At 49.4% G+C, this 21,619-nt stretch overlaps 1 protein-coding gene across 1 annotated transcript in view; it reads right to left on the reverse strand.

The window, feature by feature from the left end:
• LONP1 (lon peptidase 1, mitochondrial) overlaps positions 1–21,619 on the reverse strand; it is a 125,772-nt gene that overhangs the window by 53,743 nt on the left and 50,410 nt on the right. Inside the window, exon 9 of the mRNA XM_063920087.1 lies at positions 255–393. Within this exon, the coding sequence (XP_063776157.1) occupies positions 255–393 (139 nt within the window). The remainder of the gene's footprint in view (positions 1–254; positions 394–21,619) is intronic.

Genomic DNA, 21,619 nt, shown 5'->3' on the forward strand with positions numbered 1-21,619 from the left:
AGCGGAGCATGGCTACATCTGCATATAAAATAAGAAAGAGCACCATCTGCTATAATGTTTAGAATGTGTAACATGGTTATTGAAGATTGTTATAATATTAAAAATGTACAGGATATTAAATGAAGGTAGATCTTACGCGCATGTGGTAACTAACGTTGGCAGTTGGTTTACTGATGAAGTATTACCTTGAAATAGGCAATTCATTTTCATTAGTATATTTGCTTTATTATGGACTTACAAGTAACAATACTTACAAGTATTCTCTTCTTGACATCTTCCATCCCATAGTGGTCTTCTTCCAAAACCTCCTCAGCTCTCTGCAGATCCAAGTTCTCTGGGCTGTACTTGCCCCAGGGGATGGATGTTAGCCAATCTAGATAATTTCTTGTAACACTGAAGGTAGAGAAGCAGTATTACAGTAAGTAGCAGCTCATCTAAATATGAATGTACCTTTAGGTCATGATGCATATTAACCACGTGCTGACTGTGTATGTACAAAAAATATCCAAACACAAGATATTTGGGTTGTTTTTATTTTTTTTAACCTTTCCTTCCAGAATGTAAAAAATAAGAATTTACTCACCGGTAATTCTATTTCTCGTAGTCCGTAGTGGATGCTGGGGACTCCGTAAGGACCATGGGGAATAGACGGGCTCCGCAGGAGACTGGGCACACTATAAGAAAGATTTGGTACTACCTGGTGTGCACTGGCTCCTCCCTCTATGCCCCTCCTCCAGACCTCAGTTAGGATACTGTGCCCGGAAGAGCTGACACAATAAGGAAGGATTTTGAATCCCGGGTAAGACTCATACCAGCCACACCAATCACACCGTATAACTCGTGATATTAAACCCAGTTAACAGTATGAAACATAACTGAGCCTCTCAACAGATGGCTCAACAATAACCCTTTAGTTAGGCAATAACTATATACAAGTATTGCAGACAATCCGCACTTGGGATGGGCGCCCAGCATCCACTACGGATTACGAGAAATAGAATTACCGGTGAGTAAATTCTTATTTTCTCTGACGTCCTAGTGGATGCTGGGGACTCCGTAAGGACCATGGGGATTATACCAAAGCTCCCAAACGGGCGGGAGAGTGCGGATGACTCTGCAGCCCCGAATGAGAGAACTCAAGGTCCTCCTCAGCCAGGGTATCAAATTTGTAGAATTTAGCAAACGTGTTTGCCCCTGACCAAGTTGCAGCTCGGCAAAGTTGTAAAGCCGAGACCCCTCGGGCAGCCGCCCAAGATGAGCCCACCTTCCTTGTGGAATGGGCTTTCACCGATTTAGGATGCGGCAATCCAGCCGCAGAATGCGTCAGCTGAATTGTGCTACAAATCCAGCGAGCAATAGTCTGCTTAGAAGCAGGAGCACCTATTTTGTTGGGTGCATACAGGATAAAAAGCGAGTCAGTTTTCCTGACTCCAGCTGTCCTGGAAACATAAATTTTCAAGGCCCTGACTTTGTCCAGTAACTTGGAATCCTCCAAGTCCCTAGTAGCCGCAGGCACCACAATAGGTTGGTTCAAGTGAAAAGCTGATACCACCTTAGGGAGAAACTGGGGACGAGTCCTCAATTCTGCCCTATACATATGGAAAATCAGATAAGGGCTTTTACATGACAAAGCCGCCAATTCTGACACACGCCTGGCCGAAGCCAAGGCCAATAACATGACCACTTTCCACGTGAGATATTTCAGATCCACGGTTTTAAGTGGTTCAAACCAATGTGATTTTAGGAAACTCAACACCACATTGAGATCCCAAGGTGCCACAGGAGGCACAAAAGGGGGCTGAATATGAAGCACTCCCTTTACAAAAGTCTGAACTTCAGGCAGTGAAGCCAGTTCTTTCTGGAAGAAAATCGACAGAGCCGAAATCTGGACCTTAATGGAACCCAATTTTAGGCTTATAGTCACTCCTGACTGTAGGAAGTGCAGAAAACGACCCAGCTGAAATTCCTCTGTAGGGGCCTTCCTGGCCTCACACCACGCAACATATTTTCGCCAAATGCGGTGATAATGGTTTGCGGTAACTTCTTTCCTGGCTTTTATCAGCGTAGGAATGACTTCCTCCGGAATGCCCTTTTCCTTTAGGATCCGGAATTCAACCGCCATGCCGTCAAACGCAGCCGCGGTAAGTCTTGGAACAGACAGGGCCCCTGCTGTAGCAGATCCTGTCTGAGCGGTAGAGGCCATGGGTCCTCTGATAACATTTCTTGAAGTTCCGGGTACCAAGCTCTTCTTGGCCAATCCGGAACCACGAGTATCGTTCTTACTCCTCGCCTTCTTATTATTCTCAGAACCTTTGGTATGAGAGGCAGAGGAGGGAACACATAAACCGACTGGTACACCCACGGTGTCACTAGAGCGTCCACAGCTATCGCCTGAGGGTCCCTTGACCTGGCGCAATATCTCTTTAGCTTTTTGTTGAGGCGGGACGCCATCATGTCCACCTGTGGCCTTTCCCAACGGTTTACCAACAGTAGGAAGACTTCTGGATGAAGTCCCCACTCTCCCGGGTGTAGGTCGTGTCTGCTGAGGAAGTCTGCTTCCCAGTTGTCCACTCCCGGAATGAACACTGCTGACAGTGCTAGTACGTGATTTTCCGCCCATCGGAGAATCCTTGTGGCTTCTGCCATCGCCACCCTGCTTCTTGTGCCGCCCTGTCGGTCTACATGGGCGACTGCCGTGATGTTGTCTGATTGGATCAGAACCGGCTGGTTTTGAAGCAGGGGCCTTGCCTGACTTAGGGCATTGTAAATTGCCCTCAGTTCCAGAATGTTTATGTGTAGGGACGACTCCTGACTTGACCAAAGTCCCTGGAAATTTCTTCCCTGTGTGACTGCGCCCCAGCCCCGAAGGCTGGCATCCGTGGTCACAAGGACCCAGTCCTGTATGCCGAATCTGCGGCCCTCTAGAAGATGAGCACTCTGCAGCCACCACAGTAGAGACACCCTGGTCCTTGGAGACAGGGTTATCAGTTGATGCATCTGAAGATGCGATCCCGACCACTTGTCCAAGAGGTCCCACTGGAAGGTCCTTGCATGGAACCTGCCGAATGGAATTGCTTCGTACGAAGCCACCATTTTTCCAAGGACTCGTGTGCAGTGATGCACCGATACCCGTTTTGGTTTTAGGAGGTCTCTGACTAGAGATGACAGCTCCTTGGCTTTCTCCTGCGGGAGAAACACTTTTTTCTGTTCTGTGTCCAGAACCATCCCCAGGAACAGTAAGCGTGTGGAAGGAACCAGTTGTGACTTTGGAATGTTTAGAATCCAGCCATGCTGTTGTAGCACTTCCCGAGATAGTGCTACTCCGACCAGTAACTGCTCCCTGGACCTCGCCTTTATTAGGAGATCGTCCAAGTACGGGATAATTAAAACTCCCTTTTTTCGAAGGAGTATCATCATTTCTGCCATTACCTTGGTAAACACCCTCGGTGCCGTGGACAGTCCAAACGGTAGTGTCTGGAATTGGTAATGGCAATCCTGTATCACAAATCTGAGGTACTCCTGGTGAGGAAGGTAAATTGGGACATGCAGGTAAGCATCCTTGATGTCCAGGGATACCATGTAATCCCCCTCGTCCAGGCTTGCAATAACCGCCCTGAGCGATTCCATCTCGAACTTGAATCTTTTTATGTATGTGTTCAAGGATTTCAAATTTAAAATGGGTCTCACCGAACCGTCCGGTTTCGGTACCACAAACAGTGTGGAATAGTAACCCCGTCCTTGTTGAAGTAGGGGTACTTTGACTATCACCTGCTGGGAATACAGCTTGTGAATTGCCTCTAGTACAGCCTCCCTGCCCGAGGGAGTTGTCGGTAAGGCCGATTTGAGGAAACGGCGGGGGGGAGGCGCCTCGAATTCCAGCTTGTACCCCTGAGATACTACTTGAAGGATCCAGGGATCCACCCGTGAGCGAACCCACTGATCGCTGAAATTTTTGAGGCGGCCCCCCACCGTACCTGGCTCCGCCTGTGGAGCCCCACCGTCATGCGGCGGATTTGGAAGAAGCGGGGGAGGACTTTTGTTCCTGGGAACCTGCTGCATGGTGCAGCTTTTTTCCCCTTCCTCTGCCTCTAGACAGAAAGGACTCGCCTTTTCCCCGCCTGTTTTTCTGGAGTCGAAAGGACTGTACCCGATAATACGGCGCTTTCTTAGGCTGTGAGGGGACATGGGGCAAAAATGCTGACTTCCCAGCTGTTGCTGTGGAAACAAGGTCTGAGAGACCATCCCCGAATAACTCCTCACCCTTATAAGGCAAAACTTCCATGTGCCTTTTAAAATCTGCATCCCCTGTCCACTGCCGAGTCCATAAGCCTCTCCTAGCAGAAATGGACAATGCACTTATTCTAGATGCCAGCCGGCAGATCTCCCTCTGTGCATCTCTCATGTACAAGACTGAGTCTTTTATATGCTCTACGGTTAGCAATATAGTGTCCCTGTCCAGGGTGTCAATATTTTCCGACAGGGAATCTGACCAAGCAGCAGCAGCACTGCACATCCACGCTGAAGCAATAGCTGGTCTCAGTATAACACCAGTGTGTGTATATATAGACTTTAGGATAGCCTCCTGCTTTCTATCAGCAGGTTCCTTTAGGGCGGCCGTATCCGGAGACGGTAGTGCCACCTTTTTAGACAAACGTGTGAGCGCTTTATCCACCCTAGGGGGAGTTTCCCAACGTGACCTATCCTCTGGCGAGAAAGGGAACGCCATTAGTAATTTTTTTGAAATCACCAATTTTTTATCAGGGAAAGCCCACGCTTCTTCACACACTTCATTTAATTCTTCAGATGGGGGAAAAACTATTGGTAGTTTTTTCTCCCCAAACATAATACCCTTTTTTGAGGTACCTGGGTTTATATCAGAAATGTGTAAAACCTCTTTCACTGCCTCAATCATGCAACGAATGGCCCTAGTGGACATTAAATTTGACTCATCGTCGTAGACACTGGTATCAGTATCCGTGTCGACATCTGTGTCTGCCATCTGAGGTAGTGGGCGTTTTAGAGCCCCTGATGGCCTTTGAATTGCCTGGGCAGGCACGAGCTGAGAAGCCGGCTGTCCCGCATTTGGCATGTCGTCAAATTTTTTATGTAAGGAGTCGACACTTGCACGTAATTCCTTCCATAAGTCCATCCACTCAGGTGTCTGCCCCGCAGGGGGTGACATCACATTTATAGGCATCTGCTCCGCCTCCACATAAAAGTCTCCTCATCAAACATGTCGACACAGCCGTACCGACACACCGCGCACACACACAGGGAATGCTCTTAAAGGAGACAGGACCCCACAAAAGCCCTTTGGGGAGACAGAGAGAGAGTATGCCAGCACACACCAGAGCGCTATATAATGCAGGGACTAACTGAATTATGTCCCCTATAGCTGCTATAATATTTACTGCGCCTCAAATTTGTGCCCCCCCTCTCTTTTTTACCCTTTTCTGTAGTGTAGACTGCAGGGGAGAGTCAGGGAGCTTCCTTCCAGCGGAACTGTGAGGGAGAAATGGCGCCAGTGTGCTGAGGGAGATGGCTCCGCCCCTTTTTCGGCTGACTTTTCTCCCGCTTTTTTCTGTATTCTGGCAGGGGTAATTACCACATATATAGCCTCTGGGGCTATATATTGTGGATATTTTGCCAGCCAAGGTGATTTTATTGCTGCTCAGGGCGCCCCCCCCCCAGTGCCCTGCACCCTCAGTGACCGGAGTGTGAAGTGTGTATGAGGAGCAATGGCGCACAGCTGCAGTGCTGTGCGCTACCTTGGTGAAGACTGAAGTCTTCTGCCGCCGATTTTCCGGACCATCTTCTTGCTTCTGGCTCTGTAAGGGGGACGGCGGCGCGGCTCCGGGAACGAACACCAAGGACGGGTCCTGCGGTCGATCCCTCTGGAGCTAATGGTGTCCAGTAGCCTAAGAAGCCCAAGCTAGCTGCAAGCAGGTAGGTTCGCTTCTTCTCCCCTTAGTCCCTCGTTGCAGTGAGCCTGTTGCCAGCAGGTCTCACTGTAAAATAAAAAACCTAACATATACTTTCTTTCTAGGAGCTCAGGAGAGCCCCTAGTGTGCATCCAGCTCGGCCGGGCACAGAAATCTAACTGAGGTCTGGAGGAGGGGCATAGAGGGAGGAGCCAGTGCACACCAGGTAGTACCAAATCTTTCTTATAGTGTGCCCAGTCTCCTGCGGAGCCCGTCTATTCCCCATGGTCCTTACGGAGTCCCCAGCATCCACTAGGACGTCAGAGAAATAGGATTTTAATTACCTACCGGCACATCCTTTTCTCGTAGTCCGTAGAGGATGTTGGGGTCCACATTAGTACCGTGGGGTATAGACGGGTCCACTAGGAGCCATTGGCACTTTAAGAGTTTGAGAGTGTGGGCTGGCTCCTCCCTCTATGCCCCTCCCACCAGACCCAGTCCAGAAACTGTGCCCGAGGAGCCGGACATCTTCGAGAGAAGGATTATACAGATAGTGGCGATATTCACACCAGCTCACACACAAGGCAACCCAAGCTGACTAGCTTGAAACATCAGCAACGGCTGAACAGAATTACTTACCAAGTAACAAAACAGTACTAACCAAGAACTAAGCAGTACTGAACTAAATAACCACTGCAGGATAACGAAGCGCTGGGTGGGCGCCCAGCATCCTCTACAGACTACGAGAAAAGGATTTACCGGTAGGTAATTAAAATACTATTTTCTCTTACGTCCTAGAGGATGCTGGGGTCCACATTAGTACCATGGGGGAAGTACCAAAGCACCCAGAACGGGAGGGAGAGCACGGAGGCTCCTGCAGAACTGATTGACCTAACTTAAGGTCCTCAGAGGCCAAAGTATCGAACTTGTAGAACTTTGCGAACGTGTTCGACCCAGACCAAGTAGCCGCTCAGCAAAGTTGTAAAGCCGAGACACCCCGGGCAGCCGCCCAGGAAGAAACCACCTTACGAGTAGAGTGGGCCTTAACAGACGTAGGACACGGCAAGCCTGCCTTAGAATACGCATGATGGATAGAGAACCTGATCCAACGGGAGATCGTCTGCTTAGAAGCAGGACACCCAATTTTCTTGGGATCATACAGCGAGTCCGATTTTCTGTGACGAGCAGTCCTCATCACATAGATTTTTTTAGAGACCTTACAACATCTAAGGACTTTGATGAAATTGAGGAGTCAATCGCAACTGGCACCACAATAGGTCGATTGATATGAAATGTCAACACAACCTTCGGAAGAAACTGATGACGTGTCCGAAACTCAGCTCTATCTTCATGGAAGATCAAGTATGGGCTTTTACAGGACGAAGCCCCCAACTCCGACACACGTCTAGCAGAAGCGAAGGCCAACAAAGTGACAGCCTTCCACGTGAGAAACTTGACCTCAACCTCCTTAAGAGGCTCAAACCAGTCCGAATGGAGGACCACCACGTTAAGATCCCAAGGCGCCGTAGGCGGTACAAAGGGAGGTTGGATGCGCAGAACTCCTTCCAAAAAAGTCTGAGCTCAGGGAGGGCAGCCAACTGTTTCTGGAAGAAAATGGACAGGGATGAAATTTGGACTTTTATGGATCCTATCCTCAGGCCCATATCCAAGAAGAGAAAACGTTCCAGTTGAAACTCCACCGCAGGAAACTTCTTGGACTCACATCAAGATACATATTTTTGCCAAATACGATGGTAATGTTTTGACGGTACTCCTTTCTAGCCTGTATCAGGGTAGGAATAACCTTGTTCAGAATGCCCTTCCGAGCTAGTATCTGGTGTTCAACCTCCATGCCGTCAAACGTAGCCGCGGTAAGTCTTGATAGGCGAACGGCCCCTGCTGCAGCAGGTCCTCCCGAAGAGGAAGAGGCCTCGGCTCTTCTAGCAGTAGATCCAGAAGATCCGCGTACCAAGCCCTTCTTGGCCAGTTCGGAGCGATGAGGATTGCCTGAACTCTTGCTCTCCTTATGAGTTTGAGAACTCTTGGAATGAGTGGGAGTAGAGGAAACACATACACCGACTGGAACAACCACGGAGTCACCAGGGCGTCCACCGCCACTGCTTGTGGGTCCCTCGACCTGGAACAATACCAGCATGCTTCTTGTTGAGACGAGAGGCCATCATGACGATCTGGGGTACACCCCAAAGATATGTTACCTCCTTGAACACCTCCAGATGGAGGCCCCATTCCCCTGGATGGAGATCGTGTCTGCTGAGGAAGTCTGCTTCCCAGATGTCTACTACCGGAATGAAGATTGCCGACAGCGCCAACGCGTGTTTTTCTGCCCAGAGGATGATCCTTGTTACCTCCGACATTGCAGCTCTGCTTTTCGTTCCGCCTTGTCGGTTTATGTAAGCCACTGTCGTTACATTCTCCGACTGCACTTGAATGGGACGATTTCTCAGAAGAGGGGCCGCTTGGAGAAGACTGTTGTAGATTGCTCTTAGTTCCAGAATGTTTATTGGCAGGCTGGCTTCCAGACTTGACCACCTGCCTTGGAAGGTTTCCCCTTGAGTGACTGCTCCCCAGCCCCTGAGACTTGCATCCGTGGTTAGAAGGATCTAGTCGTGAATCCTGAACCTGCGGCCCTCCAGAAGGTGAGGTAATTGCAGCCACCAGAGGAGTGACAGACATATTCTCTGGTGCATGTGTAGATGGGATCCCGACCACTTGTCTAGGAGATCCAGTTGGAAGGACCGAGCGTGAAACCTCCCGTACTGCAGGGCCTCGTAGAGGCCACCATCTTTCCCAGAAGGCGAACGCACTAATGAACCAACACCTGGGCTGGCTTCAGGACATCCCGGACCATTGTTTGTATAACCAACACTTTTTCCTCCGGAAGAAACACCCTCTGCCCTTCCGTGTCGAGGATCATTCCCAGAAAGGACAACCTCCTGGTTGGTTCCAAATGTGATTTTGGGATATTCAGGATCCAACCATGTTCCCTGAGAAGCTGGGTCGTGAGAGCTATTGACCGTAACAGCTTCTCCTTGCCTTCATCAACAGATCGTCCAGATACGGAATTATGTTCACCCCCTGCCTGCGGAGGAGAACCATAATTTCCGCCCTCACCTTGGTGAATACCCTTGGTGCTGTGGTGAGGCCGAATGGTAGGGCCTGGAACTAAAAATGACAGTCCAACAGTGCGAATCGGAGATGAGCTTGATGCGGCAGCCAAATCGGAATGTGGAGGTACGCATCCTTGTTATCCAGGAATACCAGGAATTCCCCCTCTTCAAGACCTGATATCACCGCCCTTAGAGACTCCATTTTGAACTTGAACTCACTCAGAAAGGGGTTTAGTGATTTTAAGTTCAGAATGGGCCTGACTGAACCATCCGGTTTCGGTACCACGAAAAGGTTCGAAGAGTAACCTGTGTGTTGCATTTGAGGAGGGACTGGTACAATGACCTGTGCCTCCACCAACTTCTGGATGGCTCCCTGTAGGGTAGCCCTGTCTGCCAGCAAAGCTGGCAAGCCTGATGTGAAGAACCGATGAGGAGGGAGATCTTGAAATTCCAGCCGGTACCCCTGGGACACAATATCTAGTACCCAGGGGTCCAGGCCGGTCAACACCCAGACATGAGTGAAATATCTGAGTCTCGCCCCCACCTCCAGGCTGCACTGTCCACCGTCATGCGAAGGACTTTGGCGCACCTGAAGCAGGCTTCTGTTCCTGGGAACCCACCGCAGGTTTCTTGGATTTTGGTCGGCCCCCTATAAAGAAGGTGTTGGCCGGTTTGGCCTTTCTCGGTTTAGTAACCCGAAAGGACTGAGATGCAGGTGAAGAAAAATGTTTCTTCGTAGCAGGAGCTGCTGAGGGAAGAAAAGGGGACTTACCCGCTGTAGCCGTGGAGATCCAGCCATCCAATGCTTCACCAAAGAGAGCCTGACCTGTGTAGGGTAGGGTCTCCACACCTCTCCTGGATTCCGCGTCGGCAGACCACTGGCGCAGCCACAGTCCTCGACGAGCTGAGACACACATGGAAGAAATTCCTGCAGCCATTGAACCCAGGTCTTTCATGGATTCCACCATAAAACCTGCAGAATCCTGAATGTTACGGATAAACAATTCAATGTCACTGTTATCTAACGTATCCAAATCCTCAAGTAACGTGCCTGACCACTTTACTATAGCTTTGGAAATCCATGCACATGCAATAGTAGGATGGAGTATCGCCCTTGAAGCAGTGTATATGGATTTGAGCGTAGGAACAATTTTGCGATCAGCCGGCTCCTTCAAGGCGGTAGATCCTGGGACAGGTAAAACCACCTTTTTTGAGAGTCTGGATAAAGACGCGTCCACTATGGGTGGGTTTTCCCATTTCTTTCTAGCCTCCTCAGGGAAGGGGAAAGCAACCAGAGCCTTCCTAGGGATCTGGAATTTTTTCTCTGGATTTTCCCATGCTTTTTCAAAAATAGCATTTAATTCTTTGGACGCAGGGAAGGTTAGCGAGGTTTTCTTATTGTCAATGAAGTAAGCCTCCTCAACCTGTTCAGGTGTTGTGTAAATAATATTCAACACATCTCTAATAGCCTCTATCATCAACTGCACCCCTTTTGTAACAGAAGCGGCCCCCCTGAGCACGTCCCCATCACCGTCTGCCGTGTCAGAGTCGGTATCCGTGTCGTCTTGCATGATCTGGGCATGAGCATGTTTGTGGGAACCCACAGAGGGGGAAGGGGGGTCTGAGGTAACAGAACCAGACCAAACTGCCACAGAATTCTGTAAAACCTGAGTTGCAGATTCATTCTGAGCAACCCTAGCAGAAATCTGAGAAATCATAGTTTTGATAGAGGATAACCACTCAGGCTCCCTTGCTGGTATCTGCGCTACAACAGTGCAGTCCCGATTACATGGAATGAGATCATCCTGAGAGGACATGTCCTCAGCTGCATATGACACAGAGTCCCTGGACATAGCTAACTGGAGACCCCAAACACTCCACACACACACAGGGTAGGTTAGACAGAGTTTCCCCCCAGAGAATGGCAAGAGAGACACAGAGTTCAGAGCCAACCCCCACACAGCGCTGTTATATATAAAGGACACCCCTTATCAGCACTCACTGTGTACTGTAATAGTTACACAGATCTAATTCACCCCCCCCCCTCCCCTTCTACAACCCCCTAGTACCGCACAGGATAGCTGGAGTTGCTTGGAGGGACAGCTCTGTCAGCGTCTGTGTACAGGAACTGCAAGCAGGAAAATGGCGCTGAACGCTATTGGGTTCGCTCTGAGGAGCAGCTCCGCTCTTGAAGATGGCGTGTCTTCCCGCAAAAATTCTTTATACTGGCCTGAGGACTCCGTCGCAAGGCGGCGGATTCCGTCCCCTGTGAGCGTCTGAGTACAGAGGATTGTGACGCTAGCCTGGGGATTCAGTCTCCGGTTAGAGTCTGTGACCAGTGTAGGGTATTTAGACGCTGGCTCTGGACGCCCTTCAAAGCACCAACACTGTGCCGCTGAGCCTTCCCGGAGCACCTACCCTTGTGCCGCCATATCTCGCCTCTTCTGATCTTCTGGCTCTGTAAGGGGGTGGTGGCATGCTGCCGGGGTGAGCGATCCCCTGTGGCGGGGAACGTTCGATCCCCTCAGGAGCTCAGTGTCCTGTCAGCGGAGATAGTGGCACAGACCCCGCAGGGTGGACACTACCCCCCCCCCCCTTAGTCCCTCGAAGCAGGGAGGCTGTTGTCAGCAGCCTCCCTGTAAAATAATAAACTCTAAAAACAGGATTTTGATAAATACCGGTAAATCCTTTTCTCCCAGTCCGTAGAGGATGATGTGGTCCACTTCATGACCATGGGGTATAGACGGTTCCGCAGGAGCCATGGGCACTCTTAAGACTTTTCAATGGGTGTGAACTGGCTCCTCCCTCTATGCCCCTCCTCCAGACCTCAGTTATAGGAACTGTGCCTAGGGAGACAGACATTTCGAGGAAAGGATTTACTTTAAACTAGTGGTGAGATACATACCAGCTCACACCTCAACCATGCCGCACATGACAGTCAACAGAACACACGCCAACAGGCATGAACCAATTACAGCAACATGCTGAAACTAATATAACACAACTTGTGTAACTCTAACAACAAAACTGCAGGTAAAGTACGCACGGGACGGGCGCCCAGCATCCTCTATGGACTAGGAGAAAAGGATTTACCGGTAGGTATCAAAATCCTGTTTTCTCATACTTCCTAGAGGATGCTGAGGTCCACTTCATGACCATGGGGTTTATACCAAAGCTCCAGTACGGGAAGGAGAGTGTGGATGACCCTGCAGCACCGATTGACCGTACTTGAGGTCTTCATCGGCCAAGGTGTCAAACTTGTAGAATATAGCAAATGTGCCTGACCCCGACCAAGTAGCTGCTCGGCAAAGTTGCAATGCCGAGACCCCCCGGGCAGCCGCCCAGGATGAGCCAACCTTCCTAGTGGAATGGGCCTTCACCGACGTCGGTAACGGCAATCCAGCCGTAGTATGAGCGTGCTGAATCGTACTTCTGATCCAACGCGCAATAGTCTGCTTGGAAGCAGGACACCCAATCTTGTTGGGAGCATACAGGACAAACAAAGACTCTGTTTTCCATATTCGAACTGTTCTAGCGACATAAATCTTCAAAGCCCTAACCATATCTAGAAATTTTGACTCGGTGAACGTGTCAGTAACTACTGGCACCACAATAGTTTGGTTTATGTGGAAAGATGAAACCACCTTCGGAAGAAAATGTTGACGAGTCCTCAACTCTGCCCTATCTTCATGGAAGATCAGGTAAGGGCTCTTGTGAGACAAGGCCCCCAATTCAGACACCCACCGCGTGAATGCCAATGCCAAAAGTATCACCACTTTCCAAGTGAGAAACTTCAACTCTCTCTCTTGTACAGGCTCAAACCAATCTGATTGAAGGAACTGCAACACCACGTTAAGGTCCCATGGTGCCACTGGAGGCACAAATGGAGGCTGGATGTGCAGAACCCCTTTCACGAAGGTCTGAACCTCTGGAAGAGAGGCCAATTGTTTTTGGAAGAACACTGACAAGGCCGAAATCTGGACCTTCACTGATCCCAATCGTAGGCCCGCCTCCACACCAGCCTGCAGAAAATGGAAAAATGTCCCAACTCAAACTCTTCCGTAGGAACCATCTTGGATTCACACCAAGGAACATATTTTCTCCAAATACGGTGGAAATGTTTCGACGTTACTCCTTTCCTGGCCTGAATAAGGGTGGGGATGACTTCCTTGGGAACACCCTTTCGGGCTAGGATCCGGCGCTCAACAGCCATGCCGTCAAACGTAGCCGCGGTAAGTCTCGATACACGCACGGCCCCTGCTGCAGCAGGTCCTCGCGAAGAGGAAGAGGCCGAGGATCTTCTATGAGCAACTCCTGAAGATCTGGGTACCAAGCCCTCGTTTGCCAGTCTGGGGCTATGAAGATTGCTCAAACTCTTGTTCTTCTTATGATCCTGAGCACTTTTGGGATCAGCGGAAGTTGAGGGAAGACATACACCGACCGGAACACCCACTGGGCCACCAGCGCATCCACTGCTATTGCTTTAGGGTCTCTCGATCTGGAACAATATTTCTGAAGCTTCTTGTTGAGACGAGATGCCATCATGTCTACTTGAGGAACTCCCCAAAGACTTGTCACCTCTGCGAAGACTTCTTGGTGTAGGCCCCACTCTCCTGGATGGAGATCGTGTCTGCTGAGGAAGTCTGCTTCCCAGTTGTCTACTCCCGGAAAGAAAATTGCCGACAGAGCCTTTACATGTCTTTCTGCCCAGAGGAGGATCTTCGTCACCTCTGCCATTGCCGCTCTGCTTTTCGTTCCGCCCTGCCTGTTTATGTACACGACTGCGGTTACATTGTCCGACTGGATCTGCACGGGATGATCTTGAAGAAGATGTACCGCTTGTTGAATGCAGTTGTAAATGGCTCTCAATTCCAGCACTTTTATGTGAAGGCAGGCTTCCTGACTTGACCATTTTCCCTGGAAGCTTTCTCCCTGAGTGACAGCTCCCCAGCCTCGGAGACTTGCATCCGTGGTTACCAGGAGCAAGTCCTGAATCCCGAACCTGCGTCCCTCTAGTAGGTGAGAACTGTGTAGCCACCACAGGAGCGAAATCCTGGCTTTTGACGACAGGATTATCTTCCGGCGCATGTGTAGGTGGGATCCCGACCACTTGTCCAACAGGTCCCACTGGAATACCCTGGCATGGAACCTGCCAAACTGTATGGCCTAGTAGGCCGCCACCATCTTCCCCAACAACCGAATGCACTGATGGATCGACACACTCGATGGTTTCAATATCTGTTTTACCATTTTCTGGATTTCCAGAGCCTTTTCCACCGGAAGAAATACTCTCTGAACTTCTGTGTCCAGAATCATCCCGAGAAAAGACAATCTTGTCGTCCGTTCCAAACAACCGTGTTGTTGGAGTATTAACAGGGAGAGTGTGATGTTTTGTAACAACTGCTCCCTGGATCTCGCCTTTATCAGGAGATCGTCTAGATAAGGAATTATATTGACTCCTTTTTGACGCAGGAGAACCATCATCTCCGCCATCACCTTGGTGAATACCCTCGGCGCCGTGGAGGGACCGAAAGGTAACGTCTGGAATTGGTAATGGCAATCCTGAACCGCGAATCTCAGATAAGCCTGGTGAGGAGGATAAATGGGAACATGCAGGTAAGCATCTTTTATGTCTACAGACACCATGTAGTCCCCCTCCTCCAGACTGGAAATCATTGCCCTCAGTGATTCCATTTTGAACTTGAATCGTTTCAAGCAGAGATTCAGATTTTTCAGGTTTAGGATCGGTCTGACCGAGCAGTCCGGCTTCGGAACTACAAAAAGGCTTGAATAAAACCCCTCCCCTTGTTGTGACAAAGGTACCAGGACTATGACCTGATCCTGACATAATTTTTGGATTGCCGCTGTAACTGCTTCCCTTTCTGGAAGAGAAGCTGGCAAGGTCGATTTGAAAAATCGGCATGGGGGAACGTCTTGAAACTACAGCTTGTATCCCTGGGACACTATTTGCAACACCCAGGGATCCAGGCCAGACAGAATCCAACCTTGGCTGAACAGTTTGAGATGTGCCCCACCCGAGCGGCCTCCCGCAAAGGAGCCCCAGCGTCATGCTGAAGATTTGGCAGAAGTAGGGGTAGACTTCTGCTCCTGGGAACCTGAAGCTGCTGTGGACTTCTTTCCCTTTCCCCTACCCGTAAAGAAGGGGGAACCTCTTGCTTTTTTTATTTATTGGGCCGAAAGGACTGCATGTGCGGGTGATATGTCTTTTTTGCTGGTGCAGGCACAGAGGGCAAAAATGTCGACTTACCTGCGGTATCCGCCGAGACTAACGCATCCAGTCCATCGCCAAATAAGGCCTCACCTTTATATGGGAGAGCCTCCATATTTCTTTTGGAATCTGCATCCGCGTTCCACTGGCGAATCCACAATGCCCGCCAAGCCGTTACTGCCATGGTAGCGGCTTGTGAACTCAAGAATCCAATATCTTTCATCGCTTCTAGCATGTATGCGGCAGCGTCTTTGATATTCCCTAACTTAAGGAGTATCTCATCTTTATCAATCGTGTCAATTTCTGATGACACGCTTTCTGACCATTTTTCAATAGCGCGACTCACCCACGCGCAAACAATTGTGGGCCTGAGCAGCGTACCATTGGCAACATAAATGGATTTCAATGTAGTTTCCATCTTTCGGTCTGCCGGCTCTTTTAGTGAAGCCGTGCCAGGTGCAGGGAGAATTACCTTCTTTGTCAACCTGGACAGTGCCCTGTCTAACACAGGGGGTGACTCCCATTTTTTCCTGTCCTCCACCGGGAAAGGATAAGCCATTTGAATTCTCTTGGGAGTATGAAATTTCTTTTCGGGATTCACCCACATCCCTTCAAAGAGTGTATTAAGCTCGTGGGAAGGAGGGAAAGTGACCTTAGATTTCTTTTCTTTATAGAAATAAGCCTTCTCCTGAGGTACAGGAGTGGCTTCCGTGACTTCCAGAACTTCCTTTATAGCCACAATCATATATTGTATATTTTTTTGCCAATTTATGATCTATTTCTCTGGAGTCACTATCGTCGACACAAGAATCAGTGTCCGTGTCGGTATCCGTATTCACAATATTCGCAAATGGTCTCTTATGTGACCCAGAGGGGTCGCCTGCGGATGGAAGAACAGAGCCCTGAAAAATCACATCCTCCACAGATTTTCTCCAGTACTCAGCATGAGATTCAGACTTATCTAATCTCCTATTGATATGATGCATACTATCACGTATTTCTTTCACACATGCAGGCTCTTTGTGTTTTGGCAGCGCCACCACATTACACTTCTGTTTCCCTAAAATGGTTTCCTCCAGGGAGGTACTCCCTGCCTCTGACATGTCTTACACATGTGTACAACACACACACAGACACACTGGGACTTATAGGGGACAGACCCACAGTAAAATCTGTCAGAGGGACACAGTTTAGGAGCAGCCAGTTCACAACCCCAGCGCCAGTATCTAATGCCTGTGAACACAGAATGCCCACTGACATGCAGCGCTTTTTACACAGTAAAACACACTTGTAAAGCACCAAATTCGCTTGTGCCCCCCCGTTTTGCACCCTGATACTAGTAGTCAGAAGTGAAGGAGGACCAGCGATGTCTCTGCAGCCTGAGGAGAAAATGGCACTGAGCAGTGTGCTGACTGCCTGAGGAAGAAGCTCCGCCCTTTTTACCTCAGAAACTTTTCATAATATATATACTGTATATACTGGCGGGGGTAGGGCTGTGCCTGGGCATCTATTGCCCCCTTTTTGCCAGTTTATAGAGGTCTTTTTGCTGCCCAGGGCGCCTCTCCCCCCCCCCCCCCCCACCCCCCTGCGCTCTGCACCCTGCAGTGCCTGTGTGTGTGGGCAGCAATGGCGCGCTGCGCTCCCGCCAGCCGCGCTGTACCTCAGCCGTCACTTTTCTTGATAGAAGATCTGTCTTCTTCTATTCACCCGTCTTCTGACTTCTGGCTCTTTGAGGGGGGTGACGGCGTGCTGTGGGAGTAAGCATCTAGACACGGCTAGCGTTCAGTACCCTTCAGGAGCTAATGGTGTGCTGTCAGCCAGAAGCAGAGCCATGAAACTCTTCAGGAAGTTGGTTCCTACTTCTGCCCCCTCAGTCCCACGAAGCAGGGAGTCTGTTGCCAGCAGTTCTCCCTGAAAATAAAAAACCTAACATAAGTCTTTTAAGAGAAATTCAGTAGAGCTCCTCCGAGTGCATCCAGTCTGCCTGGGCACATTTCTAAAACGGAGGTCTGGAGGAGGGCCAGTTCACACCCATTGAAAAGTCTTAAGAGTGCCCATGGCTCCTGCGGAACCGTCTATACTCCATGGTCATGAAGTGGACCCCAGCATCCTCTAGGACGTATGAGAAATAAACTTTTACTAAAGAAGCTCTGTAGAGCTCCCCTAGCTGTGACTGGCTCCTCCGGGCACATTTTCTAAACTGGGTCTGGTGGGAGGGGCATAGAGGGAGGAGCCAGACCACACTCTCAAACTCTTAAAGTGGCAGTGGCTCCTAGTGGACCCATCTATACCCCATGGTACTAATGTGGACCCTAGCATCCTCTAGGACGTAAGAGAAAGGTGCATATTTGTTACTTGGTATTTTTAACTAAGGCAATCCTTGAGTAGTATACATATTGGATCTCTCAGCAGAACTAAAAAAAATTTAAACAAAGCAGAGAATATCTGGGGTTGCACAAATTGCACTAAAGAATAATTAGTCAGTAAGGAAACCTAAAAGTATAGATCTCCTTTTCTAGACCCCCCCCACCCCACCCCAAAACAACTTACATTAGAGGCACAGTCAGTTTAAACACAGCAAGGCAGTAACAAATCAGAGCAGACATACTACACTGAAGTGCCAAAAGTATTGGGATAGGTGCCTAGTATCATGTAGGACCCCCTTTAGCCTCGGGAAGCGCAGTAACTCAACATGGCACTGTCAGAATCCGTTTGGAATTTCCTCTGTAGGAACATATTCACAGGGACTGATGTTCTCGGTACAATAGCAGGTTTATTTATACAGGGTAAAGCAGTATACAACTGTAAATAATAAGTGAAAACCAGGAATGATTTGAGAACTCAAAATGAAAGGGAGAACTGAAATTGTACTTGCAATGCTGGGAGTCTGGGAAGTACTTGGCAGTGCTGGATACTTGGGACCACACTTGTGATGCTGGGATTGGAAACTCACTTGTGGTGCTGGGGACTGAGGGCACACAGAGGCGCTGGAAACTGTGGGTACACGGGGACGCCAGGAGACTGTGATTACACGGACACACTGAAGTCTGATCACACTTGAGACGCTAAAGACTGAAGACATTGAAACGCTGTAGACTGTGGAAACACTTGAGACGCTGTGGACTGTGAAGGCACTTGTAACACTGTAGACCGTATAGACACTGTAATAGGATCGTTCTGTAGCAGAATTAGCACCGTAGCAGGATGCACTTTAGCAGAGAATGCAGGGTTGCAGGATTGCACTGTAGAAGGTTAGCACAGTAGCAGGATAACAGGATTGCACTATAGCAGGATCACAGGATAGCACTGTAGTAGAGTATGCAATGTAGCAGGATAATAAGAATTTACTTACCGATAATTCTATTTCTCATAGTCCGTAGTGGATGCTGGGGACTCCGTAAGGACCATGGGGAATAGCGGCTCCGCAGGAGACTGGGCACAAAAGTAAAAGCTTTAGACTACCTGGTGTGCACTGGCTCCTCCCCCTATGACCCTCCTCCAAGCCTCAGTTAGGATACTGTGCCCGGACGAGCGTACACAATAAGGAAGGATTTTGAATCCCGGGTAAGACTCATACCAGCCACACCAATCACACCGTACAACTTGTGATCTGAACCCAGTTAACAGCATGATAACAGAGGAGCCTCTGAAAAGATGGCTCACAACAATAATAACCCGATTTTTGTAACAATAACTATGTACAAGTATTGCAGACAATCCGCACTTGGGATGGGCGCCCAGCATCCACTACGGACTATGAGAAATAGAATTATCGGTAAGTAAATTCTTATTTTCTCTAACGTCCTAGTGGATGCTGGGGACTCCGAAAGGACCATGGGTATTATACCAAAGCTCCCAAACGGGCGGGAGAGTGCGGATGACTCTGCAGCACCGAATGAGAGAACTCCAGGTCCTCCTCAGCCAGGGTATCAAATTTGTAGAATTTTGCAAACGTATTTGCCCCTGACCAAGTAGCTGCTCGGCAAAGTTGTAAAGCCGAGACCCCTCGGGCAGCCGCCCAAGATGAGCCCACTTTCCGTGTGGAATGGGCTTTTACAGATTTTGGCTGTGGCAGGCCTGCCACAGAATGTGCAAGCTGAATTGTACTACAAATCCAACGAGCAATCGTCTGCTTAGAAGCAGGAGCACCCAGCTTGTTGGGTGCATACAGGATAAACAGCGAGTCAGATTTTCTGACTCCAGCCGTCCTGGAAACATATATTTTCAGGGCCCTGACTACGTCCAGCAACTTGGAATCCTCCAAGTCCCTAGTAGCCGCAGGTACCACAATAGGCTGGTTTAAGTGAAATGCTGAAACCACCTTCGGGAGAAATTGAGGACGAGTCCTCAATTCTGCCCTGTCCGTATGAAAAATTAGGTAAGGGCTTTTATAGGATAAAGCCGCCAATTCTGACACACGCCTGGCTGAAGCCAGGGCTAACAGCATTACCACTTTCCATGTGAGATATTTTAAGTCCACAGTGGTGAGTGGTTCAAACCAATGTGATTTTAGGAATCCCAAAACTACATTGAGATCCCAAGGTGCCACTGGAGGCACAAAAGGAGGCTGTATATGCAGTACCCCCTTGACAAACGTCTGAACTTCAGGAACTGAAGCTAGTTCTTTTTGGAAGAATATTGACAGGGCCGAAATTTGAACCTTAATGGACCCTAATTTGAGGCCCATAGACAGTCCTGTTTGCAGGAAATGCAGGAATCGACCCAGTTGAAATTCCTCTGTAGGGGCCTTCCTGGCCTCACACCACGCAACATATTTACGCCAAATACGGTGATAATGTTGCACAGTTACATCCTTCCTGGCTTTGATCAGGGTAGGGATGACTTCATCTGGAATGCCTTTTTCCTTCAGAATCCGGCGTTCAACCGCCATGCCGTCAAACGCAGCCGCGGTAAGTCTTGGAACAGACATGGTCCCTGCTGGAGCAGGTCCTTTCTTAGAGGTAGAGGCCACAGGTCCTCCGTGAGCATCTCTTGAATTTCCGGGTACCAAGTCCTTCTTGGCCAATCCGGAGCCACGGGTATAGTCTTTACACCTCTCCTTCTTATGATTCTCAGTACCTTGGGTATGAGAGGCAGAGGAGGGAACACATATACTGACTGGTACACCCATGGTGTTACCAGAGCGTCCACAGCTATTGCCTGAGGGTCCCTTGACCTGGCGCAATATCTGTCCAGTTTTTTGTTGAGGCGGGACGCCATCATGTCCACCTTTGGTTTTTCCCAACGGTTCACAATCATGTGGAAGACTTCTGGGTGAAGTCCCCACTCGCCCGGGTGAAGATCGTGTCTGCTGAGGAAGTCTGCTTCCCAGTTGTCCACTCCCGGAATGAACACTGCTGACAGTGCTATCACATGATTTTCCGCCCAGCGAAGAATCCTTGCAACTTCCGTCATTGCCCTCCTGCTTCTTGTGCCGCCCTGTCTGTTTACGTGGGCGACTGCCGTGATGTTGTCCGACTGGATCAACACCGGCTGACCCTGAAGCAGAGGCCTTGCCTGACTTAGGGCATTGTAAATGGCCCTTAGTTCCAGGATATTTATGTGAAGTGACGTTTCCATGCTTGACCACAAGCCCTGGAAATTTTTTCCCTGTGTAACTGCTCCCCAGCCTCTCAGGCTGGCATCCGTGGTCACCAGGACCCAATCCTGAATGCCGAATCTGCGGCCCTCTAGGAGATGAGCACTCTGCAACCACCACAGGAGAGACACCCTTGTCCTTGGAGACAGGGTTATTCGCTGATGCATTTGAAGATGCGATCCGGACCATTTGTCCAGCAGATCCCACTGAAAAGTTCTTGCGTGGAATCTGCCGAATGGAATCGCTTCGTAAGAAGCCACCATCTTTCCCAGGACCCTTGTGCATGCACTGACACTTGGCCTGGTCTTAGGAGGTTCCTGACTAGGTCGGATAACTCCCTGGCTTTCTCCTCCGGGAGAAACACCTTTTTCTGTACTGTGTCCAGAATCATCCCTAGGAACAGCAGACGTGTCGTCGGAATCAGCTGCGATTTTGGAATATTTAGAATCCATCCGTGCTGTCGTAGTACTACTTGAGATAGTGCTACTCCGACCTCTAACTGTTCTCTGGACCTTGCCCTTATCAGGAGATCGTCCAAGTAAGGGATAATTAAGACGCCTTTTCTTCGAAGAAGAATCATCATTTCGGCCATTACCTTGGTAAAGACCCGGGGTGCCGTGGACAATCCAAACGGCAGCGTCTGAAACTGATAGTGACAGTTCTGTACCACAAACCTGAGGTACCCTTGGTGAGAAGGGTAAATTGGGACATGGAGGTAAGCATCCTTGATGTCCAGAGACAC

Source organism: Pseudophryne corroboree, chromosome 1 (genome assembly GCF_028390025.1).
Source record: "Pseudophryne corroboree isolate aPseCor3 chromosome 1, aPseCor3.hap2, whole genome shotgun sequence".
Lineage (NCBI taxonomy): Eukaryota > Metazoa > Chordata > Amphibia > Anura > Myobatrachidae > Pseudophryne > Pseudophryne corroboree.